Source organism: Salminus brasiliensis, chromosome 20 (genome assembly GCF_030463535.1).
Source record: "Salminus brasiliensis chromosome 20, fSalBra1.hap2, whole genome shotgun sequence".
Classification (NCBI taxonomy): Eukaryota; Metazoa; Chordata; class Actinopteri; order Characiformes; family Bryconidae; genus Salminus; species Salminus brasiliensis.
The window spans coordinates 1,859,446-1,886,360 of record NC_132897.1 but is presented as its reverse complement, the minus strand read 5'-3'; the positions used below and the strand labels follow the sequence as shown (position 1 = coordinate 1,886,360).

At 40.9% G+C, this 26,915-nt stretch overlaps 1 protein-coding gene across 1 annotated transcript in view; it reads left to right on the top strand.

Annotated features, from left to right (window-relative positions):
- dnah10 (dynein axonemal heavy chain 10) overlaps positions 1–26,915 on the top strand; it is an 80,417-nt gene that overhangs the window by 7,370 nt on the left and 46,132 nt on the right. The window contains exons 6-30 of the mRNA XM_072664345.1: positions 1,792–2,014; positions 3,841–3,998; positions 4,825–5,055; positions 6,378–6,568; positions 7,936–8,134; positions 8,938–9,132; positions 9,216–9,386; positions 10,918–11,094; positions 11,262–11,435; positions 14,434–14,585; positions 14,679–14,830; positions 15,468–15,632; positions 17,093–17,300; positions 18,379–18,535; positions 18,697–19,176; positions 20,591–20,749; positions 21,353–21,469; positions 21,586–21,688; positions 22,409–22,587; positions 23,027–23,238; positions 23,991–24,147; positions 25,520–25,753; positions 25,875–25,997; positions 26,153–26,386; positions 26,608–26,831. Of these exons, the coding sequence (XP_072520446.1) occupies positions 1,792–2,014; positions 3,841–3,998; positions 4,825–5,055; positions 6,378–6,568; positions 7,936–8,134; positions 8,938–9,132; positions 9,216–9,386; positions 10,918–11,094; positions 11,262–11,435; positions 14,434–14,585; positions 14,679–14,830; positions 15,468–15,632; positions 17,093–17,300; positions 18,379–18,535; positions 18,697–19,176; positions 20,591–20,749; positions 21,353–21,469; positions 21,586–21,688; positions 22,409–22,587; positions 23,027–23,238; positions 23,991–24,147; positions 25,520–25,753; positions 25,875–25,997; positions 26,153–26,386; positions 26,608–26,831 (4,775 nt within the window). The remainder of the gene's footprint in view (positions 1–1,791; positions 2,015–3,840; positions 3,999–4,824; positions 5,056–6,377; positions 6,569–7,935; positions 8,135–8,937; positions 9,133–9,215; positions 9,387–10,917; positions 11,095–11,261; positions 11,436–14,433; positions 14,586–14,678; positions 14,831–15,467; positions 15,633–17,092; positions 17,301–18,378; positions 18,536–18,696; positions 19,177–20,590; positions 20,750–21,352; positions 21,470–21,585; positions 21,689–22,408; positions 22,588–23,026; positions 23,239–23,990; positions 24,148–25,519; positions 25,754–25,874; positions 25,998–26,152; positions 26,387–26,607; positions 26,832–26,915) is intronic.

The following is a 26,915-nucleotide window of genomic DNA, read 5'->3' as shown; positions in this document are numbered from 1 at the left end:
AGCTGAATATTCACAATGCACAAGGATTAAAAGAGAAAACTTAAATAAAATGTAATCAGCTTAAACTAAAATTAATGAGTGAAATAATATTTATAATGCATTTAAGAAAACATAAACAATCAGCATAATAAATAAGAGATGAAGAGAGTATAAATTTATGTTAAGATTTAATTCATAAAATAAAAATTAAAAAATAATAGCTACAATTCTACTCATTAGCCAGCCGACATAGCTAGCATGCTACTCGTTAGCCAGCTGAGTTGTCCCCATACAGTTAATTATTTATTATAAAAAAAGAAACAGAAAATAAATAAACAAAAAATAATAAACAAACCAAAATTACATAAGTAAAACCAGAATTAGGAGATAAAATTTTAAAATATGTAAAATATAGTTATATTAAAAAAGTCAACTTAAAAAAATAAAAATAAAATAAATGTAAAAATTCAGATCAAATATGCAAACTAAAAAGCTAACTAAGATAACTTAAATGACTGTAATGATAGTAAAAGAATGATGATATTAATAACAGTCAAATATAATAGGAAGAATAACGATAAATGTATGTGTATATATATATTATTATTATTATTTTTTTTTTTTGTAAAATAATTCAAATCAAGTAATACAGTTGCAGTTTGGAGGTGGTTAAAAATTAAATTAGAAATGAAAAATTAATACTAAAACTTTTTAATACTAAAAAGTACAACAGAAGAAATGAAACTGACCTCAGAAACAAACCCAGTAACTTTTAGAACTACAGTGAAAATTCTTCATACATCCATCATCGTCAATCAGCATGGGAACTGAAGTCTGTTAGACTCTAGCATTTCATTTTACTAAAACAGAAGAATAAAGCTGAAAACCAGAGCTGTTAGTACTCACAAAGCAAATACTGGTAGAAATAAAACATAAAAAGGAATTACAAAATATTTGATTGCGTAATGCAGCTGTGGGTGGAAAACAGATTCCTTTCCTCACTAATATACAAATATATTAATATATCGTTTACCATTACCATTTCAGCATACTCAGAAGAGTACAAATCTATCTAAAGTTTACTTCATTACATGGAACTGAAGAACTGGGACTATATGGTTTAACACTGAAACTGATTAAAGTTATTTTAATGCAGATGTCAGGATTTTATGATGAATGGGCCAATGCAAATGGACAAAAGTATTGGGACACACATCTCTAATCATTGAATTCAAGTATTTAATTCCGTCCCATTCAGACACAGGTGTATAAAATCAGGCCCCGAGCCCTGCAGTCTTTCTTCCAGACATCAGTGAAAGAACGGGAGGTTCTGCAGAGCTCACTGAACTCCAGCGTGGTTCTGTATGTAATAGGAGACACCGCTGCACCAACAACAACAAGTCAGCTGGTGAAATTTAGACCTTCCCTCCTAGATCTTCCTCCATCAGCTGTGAGTGGTGTTATTATTGAACAGTGGAAGAGTTTAGGAGGAACAGCTCACAGAGAGCAGCTCAGTGTCCAGTGTCAGACCACGTAAAGTTACAGAGCGGGGTCAGGGCCGAGTGCTGAGCTCAGAGCAGAGTGCAGAAAAGTCTCCAACTGACTCAGTAACTGCAGCAGAGCTCCAGACCTGCTGCTGCTGCTGTAGAGCTTAGAGCAAAGGGGGACCGGCTCCATATTGATGCCTAAGGGCTTCTGTAGATATAATGTGTAGGTGTCCCAATACTTTTGTCAATCTAGTGAATGAGGGTAATGAAATGAATATGCTCTCTCAAAATGCCTTAAGCTTAAACCTTCTGCTCTTCCATGCAGGTCTACATCCCTCTGCTATCAGTGAACCAGCTCAAACTCACAGATGGGGGCTACCAGCAGGAGGCACCAGGCTCTGAAAGTGTGGCTGGAGGTGCTGAGCAGAAGGGTGACAGCCAGCAGCCGCGGGCGGAGTCCCGTGGCATGCTGATGATCCGAGATGAGCTCCTCAACAGCACTCACAAGTTCCTGGGCCACATAGACAGGACCGTGCAGCAACTGGAGGGTGTGTTGAAGTACCTCTGAGCTTTAATCTCAGTCACTCAGGCATCGGTTCAGGCTTATTCTACAAAAATTTGAGCTGCGCAATAATTTGCTTGTACATAATTATTATAGTATTAGCTTCCAGAATATTGTACCTGCAGGATGCCACAGTAGGCAAGCGAGCAAAGTTGTGTTAAATTAAATTGGCCGATTAGTTATTTTGGGGAATTAATAATTTACTTAATCATTAATAATTGATTTACTTTTCCAACATCCCATTAATCTTATATATATATTTTATCTTTCAATTCCCCCACTTTTCTCCTATACTGCCAATTAACCCACCAATTCGTAGCTCCCCCCAGCATTGGCAATGCTCCCAACTCCCAAAGGAGGGTAAGGACTTAACTTACATGTCTCCTCCAATACATATTAATCAGAGCTCTGATCAGCGCCACCACATCAGCTAACAGATACCTGTGCCATCATGTAAGAGTGATAAGGGGAAAGAGCGCCGTCTCAATTCTCTGATGGCCAAGCGGCATGGCTCGGGATTGGAACTCACAACCTCCAGGCCATAGTGGCAGTGCATTAGACTGCCGAGCCTCTTGGAGCCTTTTGGAGTCCTCCTAAAGTTTCTTCCTCCTCCTGCTCTGAGGGAGTTTCTGATGCTCGCAGCCGTTTGAAATGTCAGACTTGTTACAACCAAATTGGCTGATGGTCACATTTATGGACACATTTTTTTAGGGCTCCCACTGTGTGGATTAAATAAATGCATGAACACATTTGCATAGACCCGGCAATCCTCCTAAAAAGTTTTAGGATTTAAGCCATTAGTTTTTCCATGGATGCTGATTATTTGGATAAGGTCCGTACCTTATATGGACCCAATCATAATTGTGAGCAAGCCATAGCCATATTAAGCTAGTATTAAGCTAATTAATCTGACGTTATGGTAAAGATTATCGGAGATCTCCGACTTTGTGGTGTGCCCAAACGTTTGCATGATGCTCCCGATACATGGTCATATTTTTGGGCTCCCACTGCGTGGCTTGATTAAATACATGAAAGACATTTGCATATACACACCATATCATTATTATTATTACCACCTACGAAATAGTGGAAATATGACATAGAAATAGTGACTGTATCAGGGGGATGGATGGTGTTCATTATAGAGGTTAGCTGCTCCACAGTGATGCCTCAATTGCTCTGTACCATTTAACAAAATCGGTGTTCACCTCTGGCATCAATGGCCCGTGGAGCACCACAGTTAGGCTGTTGGGAGGTGCTTAATATGTGAGAAGTCTGTTCTCGACGCACCTTGTTGTCCGTTTCTCAATAACCCACAGCAAAAGCTGCGGAGGAACGCCTCCAGTGCATCCAGCGTCTATCAGCATGGGAACTGAAGTCTGCTAGACTCTATTCTGCTTTTTGGTGTAAAATAAAATAACGAGACCAATCACAAAGCTGATACTGATGTTTAACATAATACTGATTTGAATGACTTAATTAAATTCAATTATTTAATAATTTAATTTAATTGTATTAACAGTATTAGTATATAAAGAATACTCATAACAGGACAAATCCATCTAAAGGGTTTTATAATAGAAATATAATACATATTTCTTTTAATGGCCCAAATTGAATGGGCCGAATTGATTTCTATTTACATAACGTGTATTAATTTCTGTAGAAATCTGTTTTTATCCACATAATGTAAAATCAAATAAAATGTGCACCAATGTTACAGTGATCCCAATATTTTAGAGGTTATACAGTAATATTTGTGAACAGACCTAATGTAGATATTTTGGTGAGCATCTTTTGTGCTTTCTTTAGGAGAGATTAAACTCCACATCCCAGAGCTGGACCTGGAGCAGGATGTTGAAACACTCTTGGCCAACCAGGAGGTGGTAGACATTCTGGAGCAGTCTGTGATGAACTGGCAGGCCCAAATCACCATCGTAATTGAAGAGCAGCAGAAAAAGAAACCACAGGTCTGTTCGGAGATCAAAAACAAGCAAGTCAGCTTAGGATGATTTGGAATAAGGCTGCAAGAGAGGGGGGAAGATCTCAGAGAGCTCTGGGCTGGAGTTCAGGAGGCCAGTCCCCCCTCTGATATGTGGAGCCAGGAATGATAGATGATTAAAAAAAAGGTTAAAAAAGGGTTATAAAAGGGAGGTGACGGGGTGGTGGAGTGGGGCGCAGACTTGTCGTAGACACATGAACAAGGTAGAGATGGAGTTTATAGGATGTTAGACTAGGGAAGAGGGGCTTTTAAGAGGATCTTATGAAACAGTTCATGTACATATAGCTTGAGAAAGTTTGCACACCCATGATAATTTCAGCAATGAATAACTAAGTATGTAAAGATTAAGATTTTAAACAATATATATTTTTGTATAACTTGAGCTATTACTTATTCCATGGCTGCTGATTGTTTGGATAAGGTTTGAGGAGTCAGATTATTTCTAAAGCTTGGAAATTTGCATCACCGGCACTTTTCCAATCATAATTGTGAGCAAGCCATAGCCCTAATAAGCTAATTAAGGTCTGAAATTATGGTAAAGGTTATCTGAGAGCTCGGATTTTGTGGTGTGCCCAAACTTTTGCATGATGCTCCTTTTTTTTTTTCACTCTGAAACTGTACAAAACTAATGAATTTTTTTTTATGCATTTTGGAGGTCAGTTCATCTTCTGCTCATTAAATATTGGTCGAAACAAGGTGTCCAAACTTTTGCATGTCACTGTATTCGTGTTTTGAGATAAACATGTTTTATTTAAATAAACTATAAGGAAATAACTTCAGTTAAATGTCTCCAGGCCCCCGGTCCAGTGGCAGAGATTGATTTCTGGCGCGAGCGTGCAGCTGTCCTGAGCGCTCTGAGCGAGCAGCTGAAGCTACCTGTGGTGAAAAAGATCCTGGACGTGATGACCCGTGCTGAACCCGCCACTGTGCAGAACCTGGACCTGACTGTGGCAGAGCTGAGCAAGTACCATGTGGAGTCTGTGGACAATGTGCGCTTCCTCAGCACCCTAGAGAGACACTTTAAGGTGAGCAGGACTTTCTACCGCAGCATCAGTCACCTCCTGTTTCGGTCCGGCTCGCTTTGATGCACCCATTTCCATATATTAAAGGGCTCATACTATTACTACTACTACAATTTTCTACCCAATTTGGAAGGCCAGTTACCAAATCCCCATTCGTGTGAGCTCCTATAACTAGTCCCTATCACTAGCAATGCCCCTGAAACCTTTGACACATCTAAAGCCAGACACCGCCTCACAGCATCACTAGGTAGCACGCTCTAAGAAAAACGCTGCACCCCCAGCTCCGATATAGCAGCTAACAGACGTCTGTGCTGACCATTATCACAGCATCACAGAGAGAGAGCGCCATCTACCCACCTCTGAGAGAGCAAGGCCAATTGTGCTCTCTCAGACTCCGGCTGCTGATGGCAAAGATCACGGTGGCATCAGTGCCTTAGTCCACCTTCTGATTTTAATGAAGTGGTTTTATGCACTAAAAGCATCACGCAGTACATTTTTACAGGACTATTTCATCATCTACCTCTTTTTATGCCCTAGAATTAAAAAAGAGCTTTTTTGGGCTTCCGAAAAACCATGCTAGCTTGCTGAACACTCTCTCTACCAGTTAGGATGATCTCAGCATTAGGATGCTTTGGGAAACTCTGCTCAGACTATGTCTTTAAGATATAATCGCTGTCCTTGTGTCTTCATTTTTATAGTGGAGTTATGAAATAGGAACAAGACTAAAGCCACTCCTCTCTAACCCTGTTACCCTGTCATCTATCATTCCTGGCTCCACACATGAGCGGGGGGATTTGGCTTTCTACCCCAAAGCAAACAGTACCCTCAGCCACCCTCAGCCACCCTCAGCCACCCTCGCCCTCTCTTACAGCCTTCTCCCAAATCATCATAAGCAAACTGAGATGCCTGGGATTATCTGTACATATATGATATGGAAATTCCTCCCGTTCTGGTTGGCTGTATGGAGCAAACTGTTAGTTTCTGGAATAAATACGTTGCAGCTTTGAAGGCCCAAAAATGAACAGTACATTTTTCATCTTGTTGGACTTTTAAAGTAATGCACAGATAACACTTATTTCTATAGTAGCATTATCAAAACTTTGTTTTGTTTGTTTTTTGCTGCCTGCCATCAGCAGCCGGAGCCAGAGAGAGCACAATTGGCCTCGCTCTCTCTCTGGGTGGGTTGATGGCCCTCTCTCTCTCTCCCCACATCCCTTCAGCTAGCCGATGCACCAGAGCAGGGTAGCCGGGATCATTACATGTGATCGCAGGGAGAGTCTTAACGAGCGAGTTGGGTAAAGTGTTTTGTTCATATCCTACACCAGAACCTGGCCACAGGGGTGAACTTCAGTGTGATCTTGGAAACCATCCCTCTGATGATGAACGGGCTCCGGATGGTATGGATCATTTCTAGCCACTACAACACGGATGAGCGCATGGTCCCGCTGATGGAGCGCATCGCCTGGGAGCTGGCAGAGCGCGTTGCTCGGGTTGTCAGCGTTCGTGTGCTTTTCAAGTGAGTTTAAACAGTGGCACAGTGGACCTGACCCTTCATAACACTACTTAGAACTCACCAGATAGATTGTTAAAGCTTAATGCTTGGCAACTGACCAGCTTTTAGTGGTATGTTGTGATGTGATTGATGTGCTGTTCTGTTGCTCTCCAGGTTTAGCCATTTATTATTATCTTTAATAATTTGCCAATTAACCCACCCGTTCATAGCTCCCCTAGCACTAGCAATGCTCCCGACACCAAGAGGGTAAGGACTTAACACACGTGTCCTCTAATACATCGCCTCTTTTCGAACTGCTGCTGATACGATGGGATCTTGCCGGGCATCCGAAACGCTTGGAGGAAAGCACTGGGTCCTGAGCTCCACCACACCAGCTGTGCTGTTAGTGTTGTGCTCTCTCAGACTCTGGCCACTGATGGCAAAGCGTCATGCCTTAGGAATCGAACTCGCGACCCCTTCGGAGCCCTGTTTCAGCAAAATTTGAAAAGATAATCAGCATCATAAAGCGTCCATAAAATATTGTGTTTTAGTTGCACTCGAATTTTGTGCACTTTACTTATCATATACAGAACCTGCCAGTGAAAGCATTATTATTATTATGCGATAATTGGTCATTTTTGCTCCTGGGCTCCTCCTAGAGTCTCATAGTGTAATTCACTTTTACTCCACTGATAACAGGGGTGTGGGTTCAATACCAGAGCTTAGCACCAGAGCTTGCCACTGTTGGGCCCTTGAGCAAGGCCTTTAACCCTACCTGATTCCCAGGCGCTACACAATTCTATCTGTGTCCAGCACAAATGGTGAATATGGTTGTCTTGTCTTGTCTATAGGGAATGATTCCAATACAATAGGACCAGCTAAAGAGTTCAGAGTGATCAGTGAAAGATCTGGCAGGCTTAATGACATATAGGTTCAATGCACACTAGGTCTGGGATGCATTTCCTTTTAGATCTGGATGGGCATTGGGGGTCAGAGTCCAGCAGTTTATTGATTTCCCTGCTCTAACAGACCTGCTAAACCTGGCAATTAACAGGCGAGTAAAAAAGCTTCAGGACCGGAATTGCCCACCTCTGCTTTCGACGTTGTCCAGTCCTAATTTGAAAACGTAAGGCTTGTTAGACTTAACCCAGTGCTTTGCAGACCGATCGCTGCATGCCTGAGTTTCATCATGCCGAGTACGAGGTGGCTGCAGTTGCTTCCCGTGTCGATTCGCCAGTATACGAAGAACCCGGAAGGCATGCTTTCATAGAGGCTATTGTAAACTGGAAAGAGCATTCAGAGGAGTAGCAATAAACTGACACAAGGTTTGAGTTTGTCTGTGTTTCTGTGTCTCATAAACTCTTGTCATTGTCACTGTTGCACTGCTGCAGAGACAAGCGGGAAGTGGCCAAAGCCAAAGCACTGGATGGCAAGAAGGTTCTTGACCAGTGGAAGATCTGCTACTTTGACGTTCGAGCCAGGATCGAAACGTCAGGCACGGATCCACGCTGGGAGTTTGACCGCAAAAAGCTCTTTGAGAAGACAGACTACATGGCTTTCATCTGTCAGGACCTCTACAGCATCCTGCAGGTTAACCTCTGCTACCTACATCTGGAGTCCATTCACTGGTTTTGCTTTTAGCTCTTTTTTATAATAAATCAGTGTTTCTCAACCCTGGTCCTGGAGGCACACTGCTCTGCATATTTCAGTAGATTCCCTGCTTTAACACACTCATGCAATTTACATAATTGTCCTTCCTTAAAAGCTCTGGCAGTTTACAGCATACCTTTGCACAATTAGAGGCCACTGGTCTTTGCACCATTTGAGGTTATTTGCTGGACAGTAAGGTAAAAACTGGGTGTGTTCTAAAACTTTTGACCGGTAACTGCCAGCTAAAGTTTTGTTTTCACGTTTTGACATAATGTAAACCTGGCAGTTGTTCTTTATATTGTGTAAGAGTGTCATGAAGAATGAACCAATAAAAATGCTCCATTAATGGACCAATAAAATGTACATTGACTTATATTGAAAGTTAAGGTTGTTGCGTATAGGGATGAAAATTAATTTAATTAATTAATTAATTCAAGATAAATAAGATAAGACTTATGTAAATGTAATGTAATGATCAATATGGATCATAATGATAAGTATTTAAGTACTTTAAATACAGATCAATGCTTTTAGAAATATCTTCTCAGGCACCCTTTGAATAATATAGTGCGCTTTATATTTGGTTTATATTTAGTATATCATCACTGTAAATTAGATCTTACACGTGACGTCACGTCAAACAGTCCTGGCAGTTATTCAGTAGAACTTTAGGAAAGCCTGCAGACCCCCTGTCTGCAAGTGTTTGTGACTGATCTACAGCCTTGGTCCATTTCTACCTGCAGACCTTGGATGAGTTCTATAGTATCTTTGGGCCAGAGCTGAAAGCAGTGACCGGTGACCCTAGGCGAATAGATGACGTTCTGCGCTGTGTGGACAGCCTGGTTGTGCCCTTCGAGGAGCTGAACTTTGACCCCTTCAACATCCGAAAGACAGGCAGCTGGAAGATGGTCATGAAGGACTTCAGAAGCAAAGTCCAGGTGGGGCTGTATATCCGTGTCTGTAGACTTTCTAATCAGTTTGTTTCGGGCTGTTTTGTGATGTTGATCTCCTGCTGTTTTAGACTATTGAAGGAGAAGCCATCAACTTCATCGACCAGTCCTTCAAGACTCTGAGGTCGGCATCAGCTGCCTTCGATATGCTGCTGAAATTCAAGCACATCCGCTCCAGAGAAGCTATCAACAACCAGATGATGCAGAAGTTTAATGATATTCTGGCTCAGTACTGCAAAGAGGTGCAGAAAACAGCAATTAGGTCAAAGTCCTAGCCTTGTGGATGGATGGATAGAAGTATTGATGGATGGATAGAAATATTGAGGGATGGAGGGATAGAAATATTCTGGGATGGATGGACAGAAATATTGAGGGATGGATGGATGGATAGAAATATTGAGGGATGGATTGATAGAAGTATTGAGGGATGGATGGATGGATAGAAGTATTGAGGGATGGAGGGATAGAAATATTCTGGGATGGATGGACAGAAATATTGAGGGATGGATGGATGGATAGAAATATTGAGGGATGGAGGGATAGAAATATTCTGGGATGGATGGACAGAAATATTGAGGGATGGATGGATGGATAGAAATATTGAGGGATGGATTGATAGAAGTATTGAGGGATGGATGGATGGATGGATAGAAATATTGAGGGATGGATTGATAGAAGTATTGAGGGATGGATGGATGGATAGAAATATTGAGGGATGGATTGATAGAAGTATTGAGGGATGGATGGATGGATGGACAGAAGTATTGAGGGATGGATGGATGGATAGAAATATTGAGGGATGGATGGATGGATGGATGGATAGAAATATTGAGGGATGAATGGATGGATAGAAGTATTGAGGGATGGATGGATAGAAGTATTGAGGGATGAATGGATGGATAGAAGTATTGAGGGATGGATGGATAGAAATAGTGAGGGATGGATGGATGGATGGATGGATAGAAGTATTGAGGGAGGGATGGATAGAAATATTGAGGGATGGATGGATGGATGGATAGAAATATTGAGGGATGGATGGATAGAAGTATTGAGGGAGGGATGGATAGAAATATTGAGGGATGGATGGATGGATGGATGGATAGAAATATTGAGGGAGGGATGGATAGAAATATTGAGGGATGGATGGATAGAAATATTGAGGGATGAATGGATGGATGGATGGATGGATAGAAATATTGAGGGATGAATGGATGGATGGATGGATAGAAATATTGAGGGATGAATGGATGGATGGATGGATAGAAGTATTGAGGGATGGATGGATAGAAATATTGAGGGATGAATGGATGGACAGAAGTATTGAGGGATGGATGGATAGAAATATTGAGGGATGAATGGATGGATAGAAGTATTGAGGGATGGATGGATAGAAGTATTGAGGGATGGATGGATGGATAGAAATATTGAGGGATGGATGGATAGAAGTATTGAGGGATGGATGGATAGAAGTATTGAGGGATGGATGGATGGATAGAAATATTGAGGGATGGATGGATAGAAGTATTGAGGGATGGATGGATAGAAATATTGAGGGATGGATGGATGGATAGAAATATTGAGGGAGGGATGGATAGAAGTATTGAGGGATGGATGGATAGAAATATTGAGGGATGGATGGATGGATAGAAATATTGAGGGAGGGATGGATAGAAGTATTGAGGGAGGGATGGATGGATAATTTGAAGGATGGATGGATAATGTATCATACAGACAGAGGTTCTCTCTCTTCAGTGATATGTTGACTTTTTGCAGGTGGACATAATCAGCGACATGTTCATCCAGCACAAAGATAACCCACCTCTGAATAAGAACCAGCCACCCGTAGCAGGAGCCATCTACTGGGAACGCTCTCTATTTCACCGTATGAAAAGCACCATCATTCGCTTCCTAGATATGCCCGAAATGCTGGAGAACGAGCAAGGAAAAGCCGTAAGATTCTATCAGGGTTATAACCGTCATAAATACGTGGTACATATCATCCACACTGCCAACTTTTACAGGAGAAGGAAAAAACCTCCTTAGCTGTCAATGGAAGTCAATGTGAAAGTGATTTTGGAGCATTTCTATTGGTCCATCTGTGTGTGCTTTCTTTGCAGGCGAAGGCAAAGTACCTAGAGGTGGGTATGCAGATGCGAGACTATGAGGTTAAGAAGTTTGAGCGCTGGAGAGAGGAGACAGAGCAGACGCTACCCCAGCTTATGAACAGAACCCTACTGCTCATGCTCAACAGCTCTGGAGTCGCCTGTAGAGACACTGCACAGCAAGAGACGGTCAGAAACAACTATTATAGTCAGATTGTAAAATATACACACCCTGCAGATTCATACTGGATTAAAAATGACCTCTATTATAGTCAGACTGTAAAACCCACACAACTTTTATTAACTACACAAACTGCAAACTGCAGATTCATACTGGATTAAAATGACCTCTATTATAGTCAGAATGTAAAATATACACACCCTGCAGATTCATACTGGATTAAAATGACCTCTATTATAGTCAGAATGTAAAATATACTTACCCTGCAGATTCATACTGGATTAAATTCACACCAGTCATTACTGTCCAAATGAGAAAACTAAATACACAGCAGATTCATACTGGTTGAAATTCATTTCACGGTTATTAGTGTAAAACTCTAAAAACTAAACTATTAACTTATTACAGTCAGGATACAAATTTTACATACCCTTCAGATTCATACTGGTTGAAAAATTGCAGCAATGTTAATCAGAGTGTAAAAGCTATGCATTCTGTAGATTCATACTGGATTAGATTTACTCTAGAGTTACTATAGTAAGACTTTAAATGACACTTTACATAGTAGATTTGTACTGAATTGAAAAGGACTACAGTTATTATAGACAGACTGTACAAAACAACACATATTCATATTCATACTGGATGACCAATTACTTCTATACAAGATAGAAAAACGTCACTCTATAGATTCATACTAGATTGAAAATGACTCTACAGTTATAGTCTGGCTGTAATAACTACACACCCTTCAAATTCATATTCATACTGGATGGAAAATTGCAACTGTAAAAGCTACGTACACCGCAAATTCATACTGGATTAGATTCACTCCATAGTTACCACAGTCTGACTGTAAAAACTACACACGGCAGATTCATACTGGATTAGATTCACTCCATAGTTACCACAGTCGGACTGTAAAAACTACACACGGCAGATTCATACTGGATTAGATTCACTCCATAGTTACCACAGTCGGACTGTAAAAACTACACACGGCAGATTCATACTGGATTAGATTCACTCCATAGTTACCACAGTCGGACTGTAAGAACTACACACTGCAGATTCATACTGGATTAGATTCACTCCATAGTTACCACAGTCGGACTGTAAAAACTACACACGGCAGATTCATACTGGATTAGATTCACTCCATAGTTACCACAGTCGGACTGTAAAAACTACACACGGCAGATTCATACTGGATTAGATTCACTCCATAGTTACCACAGTCGGACTGTAAGAACTACACCCTGCAGATTCATACTGGATTAGATTCACTCCATAGTTACCACAGTCGGACTGTAAGAACTACACACTGCAGATTCATGCTGGATTAGATTCACTCCATAGTTACCACAGTCGGACTGTAAAAACTACACACGGCAGATTCATACTGGATTAGATTCACTCCATAGTTACCACAGTCGGACTGTAAAAACTACACACGGCAGATTCATACTGGATTAGATTCACTCCATAGTTACCACAGTCGGACTGTAAGAACTACACCCTGCAGATTCATACTGGATTAGATTCACTCCATAGTTACCACAGTCGGACTGTAAGAACTACACCCTGCAGATTCATACTGGATTAGATTCACTCCATAGTTACCACAGTCGGACTGTAAGAACTACACACTGCAGATTCATACTGGATTAGATTCACTCCATAGTTACCACAGTCGGACTGTAAAAACTACACACGGCAGATTCATACTGGATTAGATTCACTCCATAGTTACCACAGTCTGACTGTAAAAACTACACACGGCAGATTCATACTGGATTAGATTCACTCCATAGTTACCACAGTCGGACTGTAAGAACTACACCCTGCAGATTCATACTGGATTAGATTCACTCCATAGTTACCACAGTCGGACTGTAAAAACTACACACGGCAGATTCATACTGGATTAGATTCACTCCATAGTTACCACAGTCTGACTGTAAAAACTACACACGGCAGATTCATACTGGATTAGATTCACTCCATAGTTACCACAGTCGGACTGTAAGAACTACACCCTGCAGATTCATACTGGATTAGATTCACTCCATAGTTACCACAGTCGGACTGTAAAAACTACACACGGCAGATTCATACTGGATTAGATTCACTCCATAGTTACCACAGTCGGACTGTAAAAACTACACACGGCAGATTCATACTGGATTAGATTCACTCCATAGTTACCACAGTCGGACTGTAAGAACTACACACTGCAGATTCATACTGGATTAGATTCACTCCATAGTTACCACAGTCGGACTGTAAAAACTACACACGGCAGATTCATACTGGATTAGATTCACTCCATAGTTACCACAGTCGGACTGTAAAAACTACACACGGCAGATTCATACTGGATTAGATTCACTCCATAGTTACCACAGTCGGACTGTAAGAACTACACCCTGCAGATTCATACTGGATTAGATTCACTCCATAGTTACCACAGTCGGACTGTAAGAACTACACCCTGCAGATTCATACTGGATTAGATTCACTCCATAGTTACCACAGTCGGACTGTAAGAACTACACACTGCAGATTCATACTGGATTAGATTCACTCCATAGTTACCACAGTCGGACTGTAAGAACTACACACTGCAGATTCATACTGGATTAGATTCACTCCATAGTTACCACAGTTGGACTGTAAGAACTACACACTGCAGATTCATACTGGATTAGATTCACTCCATAGTTACCACAGTCGGACTGTAAGAACTACACACTGCAGATTCATACTGGATTAGATTCACTCCATAGTTACCACAGTTGGACTGTAAGAACTACACACTGCAGATTCATACTGGATTAGATTCACTCCATAGTTACCACAGTCGGACTGTAAGAACTACACACTGCAGATTCATACTGGATTTATATCACTGATCTGTCATTGGTAAAATAAACCCAGCATGTACAGCATGTATGCACTGATGTCCAGATGATCTCAGTGACGTGGTAGTTTGTGTATTCTCAGGAGCAGGAGCCGGACAGAGGATTACGCTTCGTAGTGAACTTTGAACCAGAGCTCAAGGAGATCATCTCTGAGACCAAGTACCTCGAGCAGCTGGGCTACGCCATACCTGAACTGGCCCGTAATGTGGCTCTGCAGGAGGACAAGCTCCTTAGGTAGTTCCTCTTCAGGCTTTTAGTCTGCAGGTGGTACTTTGTTGACTGCCTTTAACTCCAATAATTTTATGAATCCATGTGTGTTGGGTTTAGATATGTGGATGAACTGAAGAATCTGGTGAACCTGTACCACTCCCTGATGGACAGTCTGAATGATGCAGAGTTCTTCCTGCTAGCCACACAAGTGCAAGAACTGAAGAGAGTGCTGCGTGCTGGATGTAAAAGGCTTAACTGGAATTCCCTGGGTAAGACCAATGCTCACTGCCAAATATGTAGCTCCTGGATTTGTGATTCATTTGCTAAGGAGGATTGTAAGGATCATTCTAGCAACCCTATTGCCATAAAAGCCAATTAATGCAGAATTTATATTTTTTTCCTTTTCCCATACCTTGATATATATATATATATATGACTATCTGATAATTTTTCAACCCAAACTAAGTCACACACCTTTTATGCATCAGACATAAACTTAAATACTCAATAAATAAATAAATCTTTAAGTGCTGACGATATCCACAATACACTGGATACAGAGTGATGCAATGTGATGTGATCTATCGCAATAGTGATAAATATGGCCATATTGCCCAGCCCTATATATATTAACTCAATACTCAACCTCAATACTTCTTAACTGGAATTCCCTGAGTAAGCCCAATGGTCACTGCCAAATATGTAGCTCCTACATGAACGGCTTAGTTGCCCACATTGCCCAGCCCCACAGAACATTATTTATATATATTTATATATATATATTATGTCCTGAACTCATCAACAGCTTGTTTCCCAGCATTATGTATGTAATGTAAATGGGATAACTGGAATCGACTTTGGCAAACCCTAAGCTTGTCTGACTGATTATTTGCTCTTGTCCTGCAGGCATTTACGAGTTTGTCACTCGAAGCGACCAGGCAGCCTCAAAGTTTAAGTCCCTGGTGAACCAGATTAAAAGGAACGCAAGAGACATCGACACCAACCTTCAGTCTATTGAAACAGCAAACCTTTTTAAATTCCCAGCTCCAGACAGAGCAGGAGATCTACCAGGTAAACAGCAGTGTGTAGCATGTTGGAAATGGCTTCTTATGGATGTTTAACGGCACTATTGAGTAAACATTGGGTAAAAATACTATATCACACTATTCAAAGACATTTTTAATGATCAACGTTATTTATCAGGAAACATGTAATCACAGACTAAATACTTCAGTAACAGCAGATTCTTAAAAAGTACTATTCAGATACTCTCCCAGGCTGAGTACAGTGAGATATATATATATATATATATATATATATATATATATATATATATATAATTTTTTTTATTATTATTTATTTTTATTGAACATCTGCTGCTCTTCATCTAATTAAACTAGTCTAATTACACTGTCAGTGATGATGTTTATTAAGCACTAACAGCATCCTCAATATACTTAGAAAAGCTTATTGTGTATCACGCTAACAAAATTCATCACAAAACAATAAAATATCATCATATTGCCCTGCTCTGCGATTGAGTATGATGGGCAGTCTGGTATTTCAAAGTGGAGTTTGAGGGTGCAACTATCTCCCACAATGCACTGGTCATGTTTACAGTTTTTTGTAGAGATTACAGTGTTAAAACCATGCTATAATATGTGGGTTTATGTGTGAGCTGTCACTGGTGCCATATAACAGCCAATCAGAACAGATCTTATTGGTTTAAATTTATATATATGATTGATTCATTTATTTACAAGCTTTCCAGAAAAAGAGAATTATTGTGTTTCATTGTGAGCTACAATAACAGGGTGGTAAACAGGCTTGTTAAATGATTTCTGAACATTTTCACCCCAATCAAATCACACACTTAATAGTAGTATTAAATGTCTATTTTTTTTATCAATTCTATGCATATATTTTATTCATTTTCTATATATTCTATTTTATATTGTTTAATTAATATTATTTATATATCTTTTCAATTATCGATTTTAGATCTTATGTTTATCCATCCTGTTGATTTCTTAATAACAACACCGCCCTCAGTAGCATGGTTCCGTTCCCTGATGAAGCACACCTCGCTAGTCCTTGGGCAAGACTCCTAACTTTACCTTCTCCTACCTGTGTAACATCATTCACACACTCTGTGTTATGATCACAAATTGTATGTGTATATTTGTATTCATTTTTTTGTATGTTTCATTTGTGATTTTTATATATATATCATTATATCACTAATTAATTAATTAATTTGTAATTTTTTGGTATTTAATTAATTGGTAATTAATTAATGTGTATGGCAAATAACATGGATTTGCCACTACCAGCAACTTAAATTTAAGGACCAGAACCATTTAAGGACTGATGATATCCACTATGTAGCTACGGAAGTGACACATTGTGATGACATTATATATATATATATCTCATTATATCTCATATATCTCATTAGCAACTTCCCAGCATTCTCTGTCCTTAGATAAATCCTATACTGTATGTGTGTGTGTCCTTCAATCCTGCTGCAGGAGTGAAGGAGTTCTTTGAGCTGATCGAGAGGGAGAGGGCCAAAGACGTAAACCTGCTCAGCATACTGTACACAGCCATCGGGCCACTCCTTACCAATATGGAGAGCCTGATCATGGAGACCAGCACCGGCAAGGCCAAGCGCATGGGCCAGTACTACGCTTACTGGGAGCGCAAAGCCTATGACTCCCTTACAAAGATGGTCCTGAGGTAAGACTATACCCGCTCTACTGAACCAATTCAGTAGTATATGTGGTTGGTGTAGCGCAGTGGGTAGCAACACTTTCCTCCCCGTGGGGAAGCACACCACACTACACCAATATAAGACCTTGGGCAAGACTCCTAACTCTGCATTCTCCTACCTGTGTAACATCATTCAGATGTAAGCTGCTCTGGATAAGAGCATCTTCTGTTACAGTGTTAAAACTGTGCCATAGTACGTGGGATCACCGTAAACCAGCCAATCACAGCGGAGAAAAATAAGTGTGTTTCATTGTGAGGTGAAACAACAGGGTGGTAAACAGGCTTGTTAAATAAAATATCTAAGCATTTTCATTTTAGTAATATTTAATAGTAGTATTAAATGTTTGTTTTCTATCAATTATATGTGTATATTTTTATTCATTATGTCTATATATTCTATTTTATATTGTTTCATTCAATTTTGTATTTATTTTTAGTTGTAGATTTTTGATTTTATGTTTATCCATCCTTTTTTATCTTGATTTTTAAGATACAGTGGTGGTTGGTATAGAGTAGTGGGTATCAACACTGCCCTCTGTAGCAGACTAGGGTTTAGTTCCCTGGTGAAGCACATCCGAGACTCACTACACCAGTAAGAGTCCTTGGGCTAGACTCCTAACTCCTAACTCCTAACCTTCTTCTATCTGTGTAGAACATTATTCACACACAAGAGCTCTGGATAAGAGTGTCAGATAAATGCTGTACATTTAAATAGCATTACACTTGTATTTGTCTTACTTCTATTATTTATATTATGTATATAGTGGTAATTTATCTACATTTCTGCTGTGACACTGAGAATTTCCCCACTGTGGGACTAATAAAGGATTATCTTATATTAAATCACTCAAACCTACAGTCAGTAAAGTATAGCTGGTAGCCTAGTGACATTATTGAAGGCTGCCATAGATATTAATAACCTAATAATGTTCATATTTCCAACATTCAGCCTAAACCATTATCATGTCAGCTTCCAAAAGCAACTTTTTCAACTTGCATGACTTGCATATCCTGTAACAGTTGGGATTTTACTTTTCTATGACAGAAACTTACAAGTGTTCAACACCGCCCTGATGGGCTCCACTCCACTTTTCCAAATTGAGACCATCCTCTCAGCTCCGGAGATCGTGCTGCATCCCAAAAGCAATGACGTGTACAAGCTCATGATGCAGAGTGTACGGGACTGCTTGGAGAGCACCAAGGTGGGTAATATTGCAGTGCTGCCAGTTTTAACCAATGTATCATTGGTCCGGAGATGTAGAACTGTGCAGTGCTCCTGAATGGTCAGTGGAGCTGATAGAATGTAGTATTAGGTATTAGGTGGTGTTTTCTCCATGTTCTGCTTTTCCACCCCCTCTTATAGCGATTTGTTCGCTGGATGCACGGCACCTGTATCGAGTGTCCACCACAGCGCGTGGATGCCGAGGACGAACCATTCATATTCAGCTTCTACACCGAGATCTGCCAGCAGCCCCAGATAAACGAGCAAGCTGTGGCTGTGTCCCAGAGCGCCCAGCAGCTCCTCAGCTCTGTGGGGCGGTACCTGAACCGCTGGAAGCGCTACCGGCCCCTCTGGAAGCTTGACAAAAGCATCATGATGGAGAAGTTTGCGGCCAAAAAGCCCTCGTGTGTGATGTACGACGACAAGCTGCAGTTCTATTCGCACATCAGCCGAGAAGTGGCGCAGCAGCCGCTGGTGAAGGACGACCACATCATCAGGCTGAACCTGGAGCCCCTGGCACGCACTGTGCAGGAGAACGCCCAAGCGTGGGTCACCTCTCTGGGCAGGCTGCTTAACAACTCTGCTCGAGAGGACCTGTACGCCCTCCGCAGTCAGTTACAGGTAAGTTAAACGGAGGTGGTAGAGTAATACTACAGGATTTTACACTAATATGACTCTATGGGTTACTCAGTGTTACACAGCAGCAGTTCTGGAGAGAGGTTCTCCTCCTGCAGCTCCACCACCAAACCTCCATAGTGCAGCAGCGCTCCGGCCCGAATGACGGAGACGCTGTTCTCCCTGTTCCAGTCAGTGGAGCATCAACATGATACTGAATCTGACAATATGAGTTATAATGGCTCTATAATGTTGCTTTATTTATATTATTGATTTAACATTTAACATTGCTGTACGCACACTGTGAGGTTGGGTGTATTCAGTTGTTTCAACTATGAATCAAATTCCATTGTGTATCGAATAGTATATTTAACCCTCACCTTCAATATTGCATTCATGTGCATGCAGAGTATCAGAGGTATACACCCGCAGTCATTTCATTAGTCTTCATATTTGAGTTTTCTGCTACTTTCAGGTAATTTAATTTGATTTTATGTGTTGTGTTTTGTAACTGCAAAGTAGGGCTGGATTGAATTGACTTTAATTGAACTGAACTGAAGTGCGTTGAATTTAACTTAAATTGAACTGAATCAAAACTAATTGATTTTAACCAAACATAATTCAACTGGACTGAATTGAGCTGAATTGAACCAAACTGTTATTTGATCTGAAACTAATTGAATCTATGATTTGAACTAAACGAGTTGAATTGAAATTCAACTGGAATGAATTTAACTGATCTGCGTTAAATTTAACTTGAATTGAACTGAATCAAAACTAATTAATTTGAACCAAACATATTTCAAGTTGACTGAATTGAACTGGACTGAACTGCATTGAATTGAATTCAACTGCATTCAATTTAACTTAAATAAAACTGAATCAAAACTAATTTGTTATTTGATCTGAACTGAATTTAATTGAATTGAATCAAACTGAACTGTATTGAATTGAACTCAAATTCAACTGGACTGAATTAAGCTGAACTGGACTGAACTACACTGAACTGAATTGAACTGAACTGCATTCAATATAATATGGAACTGAATCAAAACTACTTTGTTATTTGAATTGAACTGAACTGCATTACATTTAACTTAAATTAAATTTAAACGGAAATAAATCAAACCTAATTGAATTTAACCAAACTGAATTGAATTGAATTGAATTGAATTGAATTGAATTGAATTGAACTGAACTGAACTGAACTGAACTGAATTGAACTGAACTGAATTGAACTAAACTAAATTGAACTAAACTGAACTGAACTGAATTAAATGAATGAACTGAACTGCATTGAATGAATCGAATTGAACTGAACTGCATTGAATGAATCGAATTGAACTGAACTTAACTGAACTAAATTGAATTGAATGGATTTGCATTGAATTGAACTAAAAGCTTCTGTCACTGTAAACAGCAATTGTCAGATAATCTAAAGAGGACTCCCGACACGCTGGAAGACCTGAAGTTCGTCCTTGGCACTATATCCGACATCCGAGACATGTCTCTGACAGTAGAGATGAAGTTCACGGACATCCAGGAGAGATACAGGACTCTGACCATGTACAACATTCACGTGAGCTCCTCTATCCTTCATCATCGACGAGTTCAGCCACAGATTCATTAAATACTTTTAGCAGCAGCGGCAAAAAAGTGCTAATTAAGTTTTATATGGACAAAAGTATTTGGACGTCTGCTTATTCCTTGTTTCTTCTGAAATCAAGGGAATTAAAAACAGCTTATCCTGCTTTTGCTGGAGTAACTGTCTCTGGGGAAGAAGACGTTACTAGATTTTGGAGGAGCATTGCTGTGAGAATTTGATTGGAGAGTGCAAGAGTGTTGTTGGGTGATCACCACCATCATTCCAGAGAACACGGTTCTTCCACTGCTCCACAGCTCAATGCTGGGGTGGGCTTTATACCCCCCTACTAGCCCACGCCTGGCATTACGCATCATGGTGCCAATAGGGTCATGATATTTATCTGCTCCAGAGAGTCCTATTCTATTGGCAGTACTTCTCTACAGGGACTGGACAAGCTGTGTGTGTGCATTTGCACATCTGTTTCAGCAATGAGTGCACCTTGAAGTAGCTGAATGCGTTGATTTAAAGGGGTGTCCACAAATAATATGTAAGTGTCCGTACACCTGTCGATGCTCAAAGCCCCTATTTTCTATGCAGGCTACAGAGGAGGAGCTGCAGCTGGTTGCTAACATCGGGAATATCTGGAGCGATCTGTTTGCCGAATCCAGGCAGGTGGACCGCAGCCTGGGCAGAGTTAAGAAGACTTTCACTGAGGTGAGCTCTCCAAACGCTGAAGAGCGACCGACCGTGTGCAGTGCTTGTGCTAGAGCTACTCCTGCTGTGTTGTGAGAGAGTTTTATACGACAGTCTTTGTTTTCTGTTGCTCTCAGATCACTAAGGAGCAGATAGTGCAGTACAAGCAGGAACTAGCCATCTTCGCTGAGAGCTTTAACATGCATGGTCCAGGAGCAGTGGGAGACAACTTGGAGAAAGGTACTCCTAATAGCACTCATTTTACACTGACCGTGAGCATAAGAAAGACGGACTGCCTTGGACAAGAAGCACCTTAATTGGGGCTCAGAGTGGCTCAGCTGTCTATCTCAATGGCCAGAGGGTCGCGGGTGGAAATCCAGAGCCATGCCGGAGTCCAGAAGTGTGGAATTAGGATTTCTGCCACTGCTGGTAGACCCGTATGACCGTACTCTTCCACACACCTTCAGATTCAGCTTCTTCCTTCACACTATGGTCTTTGGTCAGGCCCAAATGCAGCCACTCCCTTTAGACAATCATTAACTGTATCTGCTTTGTGACCCATTTTCCACACATCCAACGAGACCCTCACTGCACCATACCACCTCTTCTCGATCTATGAATCCCGACACACACCCCACAGATATTTATAGCCTGATCATCCTCATGCAGCACCATCTGCAGGAGCCTGAAGCCACACAGGGTGACTGTCCAGTCAAGGTTTTGTCCGGGTAGTTGTGCCACTAGTCTTAAATTGCATCACAGGTGGTATTAGAAAGGTCTTTTAGTTTCCCTGATCCATCTGCATTCGGCTACGCAGATGTGCAAATGCACACACACACACACAGCTTGTCTAGTGCCTGTAGAGAAGAAGTACTGCCAATAGAGTAGGACTCTCTGGAGCAGATAAACCTTCAGGCCTTATAGTAATCCTAACCTGCTATTAATTCCTGTCTCCCTCAGGACTGGCCGTTATGGCCACCTATGAGACAGAGCTGGCTAAGATGGAGGCGGGCCGTCAGGGGCTGGCCAATGCTGAGAAGCTGTTTAACCTGCCAATCACCATGTATCCAGAACTGCTCAACGTGCAGCGGGAGATGAGAGGCCTGAGGCAGATCTACGAGGTCTACAAAGCACAGCAGGTTCGACTTCCTCCAAATACGGCCTGTGCAGTTCACAAATAGCCCCATGCTGGTCCACTAAACAGTCTGTGGTGCTGTACCTACTACCAGCTACCTCAAGGGGGTGCTATACAATGCTAGGTGAACAGACTGTAAGTATGATCAGAGGGTCGCTGGTTCGAGTTCCGGTCATGTTGCTAGCCATTGGCAGCCGAGGCCCAGAGAGAGCACCAGGCAACCAGGCGCTGGTTGCCTGGTGCTGTTGCATCGGTGGCAGGTCGAAAAATTACCGGCATGCGTCGGAGGAGGTGTGTGTTGTTGGTCCGCCCCTCACTAGTGCAGTGTCGCGTACAGGTTGGGGGTCCAAATTGGGGAGAAAATGGGTAAAATTGTATCCATGACTGATGACTGACTGAGCAATGCTGTAGTTATTTTGCCTGTTTATCCATATGCCTCCCAGGCTGCTAAGACGGAGTGGTCCCAGACCCTGTGGGTGAACCTGAACATCCAGCTGCTCCAGGAAGGCACAGAGGGCTTCATTAAGAACCTGAGGAAGCTGCCGAAAGAAGTGAGAGCTCTACCTGTGGCCTTCTTCCTGGAGGGTCGCATGAAAGAGTTCAAGGAGTCTCTGCCCCTGCTGCTGGACCTGAAGAACGAGGCTCTGAGGGACAGGTACAGGAAAGAGTTTCATCTGTGGCAATACTCCATCATTTCCATCCTTCAGAGAAGCTTCAGTCTGGGATTCAGACTTTGGTTCGGTCTTGAGATTCAGTTTTTACTTTTTTATTTCTGTTCCTTGTGAAACCAGTACTGGTACACTGTATGGACAAAAGTATTGGGACACCTGCTTATTCAGATTTTTAAAAAGATCATTAAATAGAGGTTATCCTGCGTCTCTTGGAGTAACTGTCTCTACTGTCCAGAGAAGAAGGCTTTCTGCTGGATTTTGGAGGAGCTCTGCTGTGAGGAGTTGGTTGCATTCAGTGAGAAAAGCATCAATATGTTAAGGATTTTGAACGATCAGCACCCCACTTCATCCCATCCAAAAGTACTGGATGGAGCTCCACCATCCATCATCCCAGAGAACACAGCTCTTCCACTGCTCCACAGCTCCTCAATGCTGGGGGGCTTTATACCCCTCTATAGCCCACGCCTGGTATTAGGCAGCATGGTGCCAATAGGTTCAAGATGTTTGCTTTGTATTTGCTTCAGAGAGTCCAATTCTATTGGCAGTATTTTCTACAGGGACTAGCCGGACAGAGAGATACTGAGAGGATGAATTGAACTGGTAATCACCACCCTGGTCCTAAAGAGCAGACTATTGCAGTACTTTTACACATTTAACAAAATCTCCCACAGATTAACCAGGCACTGTTTCTAATCTCTGGCTGCGACATCTCATGTTCTCACTGTCTTTGTCTCAGGCACTGGAAAGAGCTGATGGAGCGCACAGGCACCAGCTTTGAGATGAACCCAGATACCTTCACACTGGAGAACATGTTCGCTATGGAGTTGCACAAGCATGGAAATGTCATCGCGGACATCGTCACCTCAGCCGTCAAGGAGCTCAGCATAGAGAAGGTCAGGTTGCACATGTTTACAGGCCTGGACAGTGCTGTGATATGTTACATCTCTGCTGCTGCTCTAATGAATCTGATCTGATGAATGATGATGTAAAATATTGGCAGATTACAAATGAATGATTATGGGCAATTATTTACTGATACCGAAACCAACTCTGGCTTAAATACCCGATAGACGGCTAAAAATCCTGATATTTATAGAGTTCCACTCTTTATAATTTGTGCTTTTTTACATCTTATCCCAAATAAGACCTAACCAGCTTTGAAAGAACAGCGTTTACGGGGTCAGTATCTGCACATTTGAAAAGTTTCAGAGCCACATTGCAGAAACACATGCAGGTAATGCGGCAAATTCTTGCTAAGCGTCGCCAAACAGCTTTTAACTGGTGTTTAGATTCACATTTCAGAGCAGGAAAAAAGGCCAACTTTTAAACAAAAGCTTTGGTTTCAGAACCAAAAAAAACACCACATGGAAACAGAAAGTGCAGTAAATGTAGAAGTTCCATTAAATGTGTCTTTAATGGTAAGAACTATTCAACTATTTAATGGTTGTTTAAATGTTTGGTTTCATAAAGTTTCACAAAAATGTAATGTATGTAATGTAATGTATGAAATAAAATAAATAAATAAATAAATAAATAAATAAATAAATAAATAAATAAGTAAGGCGTCAGTAAGCTTCACGGTATCTGTGATAGTGTGTGTAAGTGCCAGTATCGGTGCAACACTATTACAAATGTAACAAATATACAAGGACAGAAAATACATTAAAAGAAAATTAAATGACAAACAAAATTACATTTTTGAAAACAAAATTACCAAAATAAATAACTAAAGCAAAAAATTTAGAAAAATAAATACGAATATAGCAAATTTACAAAAGCAAAAAATAAATGTAATTTTTTTACAAATATATAGAACACCAAATTATAAAATAAAAACAAATGTACAAAGGCACAAGTATGTTTTTAATGTATTGCAATTTTTTCTGCAAAAAGTTTTTTTTATGATTTCACATTTTAACAATTATTATTATTATTACAATTATTAATATTAGTATTTTGTCCTTTTTGGCCACTGTACTGCCAGCTTAATGATTATTTTACTCAAAATCGCTCAAATCAAGTAGAAAATATCTAAATATTGCCTGAATTATCTTCTCTAAAACATGAATTATATTCTATAAATAGCTCACAATAAGAAATATATAATATATGAAGTTCATTTAGTTTTCACTCACCAGGAGAGTGCTTTCACAGTGTTTGGAATAGTAATAATTAAAGTATTAGTTTGATTGACCTTTTGCTAAGTATGCACGGCTTCTGATTTCTGCACTTTTTTAAAGGAGATTTGTCTGTACTTCTCCACAGGGTGTAAAGGAGGTAGTGGACATGTGGGAGACGATGAAGTTCAACGTGCAGCGCTATTTCAAAGGCACACAAGAGCGAGGATCCATTCTGGGTGCTGTGGATGAGATCCTACAGAACCTTGATGATAATGCTATGAACCTGCAGAGCATGGCTGGCAGCCGCTTCGTGGGGCCTTTCCTGACCATCATCCAGCACTGGGAAAAGACTCTGTCTCTCATCAGTGAAGTCATAGAGGTGAAAATATGGCCTTTCATGGCATTAAATATTCTCTCTCTCTCTCTCATAAATATATATATGTATGAGATTCATTAGGGTTATTATGCTAAAGCATGTGATGTCTTCTGCAACTGTCCAGGTCTGGATGTTAGTGCAGAGAAAGTGGATGTACCTGGAGAGCATCTTCATTGGAGGCGATATTCGAGCTCAGCTGCCCGAGGAAGCCAAGAAATTCGACCACATTGATAAAATGTTGAAAAAGGTACATGACCCCTGCCAGAGCTATCTGAAGCCTGGCTTATCTGCCCTGGAGATTCTGTGCAAAACCGGGCTGCGCCTACATACAATCAGACCTTCTTCAAGCCTGTTAATCCTGCCATGTGTTTCAGTAGCTTGTTCTGCTGTGTCCGTCCTCAGATAATGTCAGACACGGTGAGAGATCCGGGCATTAAGAGGTGCTGCCTGGTCCCAAACCGCCTAGCCGACCTACAGAACCTCAGCGATGGTTTGGAGCGCTGCCAGAAGAGTCTGAACGACTACCTGGACTCCAAACGCAATGCTTTCCCTCGCTTCTTCTTCATCTCTGACGATGAACTGCTCAGCATACTGGGGAGCAGTGAGCCGTCCTGCGTCCAGGAGCACATGATCAAGGTATTGAAAACAGCCATTGAAAAAGATTGGGAACGTTGGGCTACACTGTTTCATTTTTATTTATGCCAGTGTTTGTTTTAGGTAAGTCAATTTTTATAGTTTTAGGGTATCTAATTATGTGATTTATCATCAAAAACAATTATTAAATAACGATTAAATTAAATTAATTACTAATATAATTGATCGTGACAACCCTCAAACCTGATTCTGTTCCTCCTCAGATGTACGACAACATTGCATCTCTGCGTTTCGACACTGGGACAAACGGCGAGACCGTGGCAGGGGCCCTGGTGTCAGCGGAGGGGGAGGTGATGGAGCTGAAACAGGCTGTTCCTGCAGACGGACGGGTGGAAGACTGGATGACCGCAGTTCTGCTGGAGATGAGGAGGACCAACAGGCTTATCACCAAGGAGGCCATCTACTTCTATAATCACAAGAAGAGCAGGTACACAAACCAGTGATCAGCAAATCCAGTAAAAAGGAGAAACAAGAGTTTCCCATTCTGAAGAAAGAAAGTAGTGAGATCTTG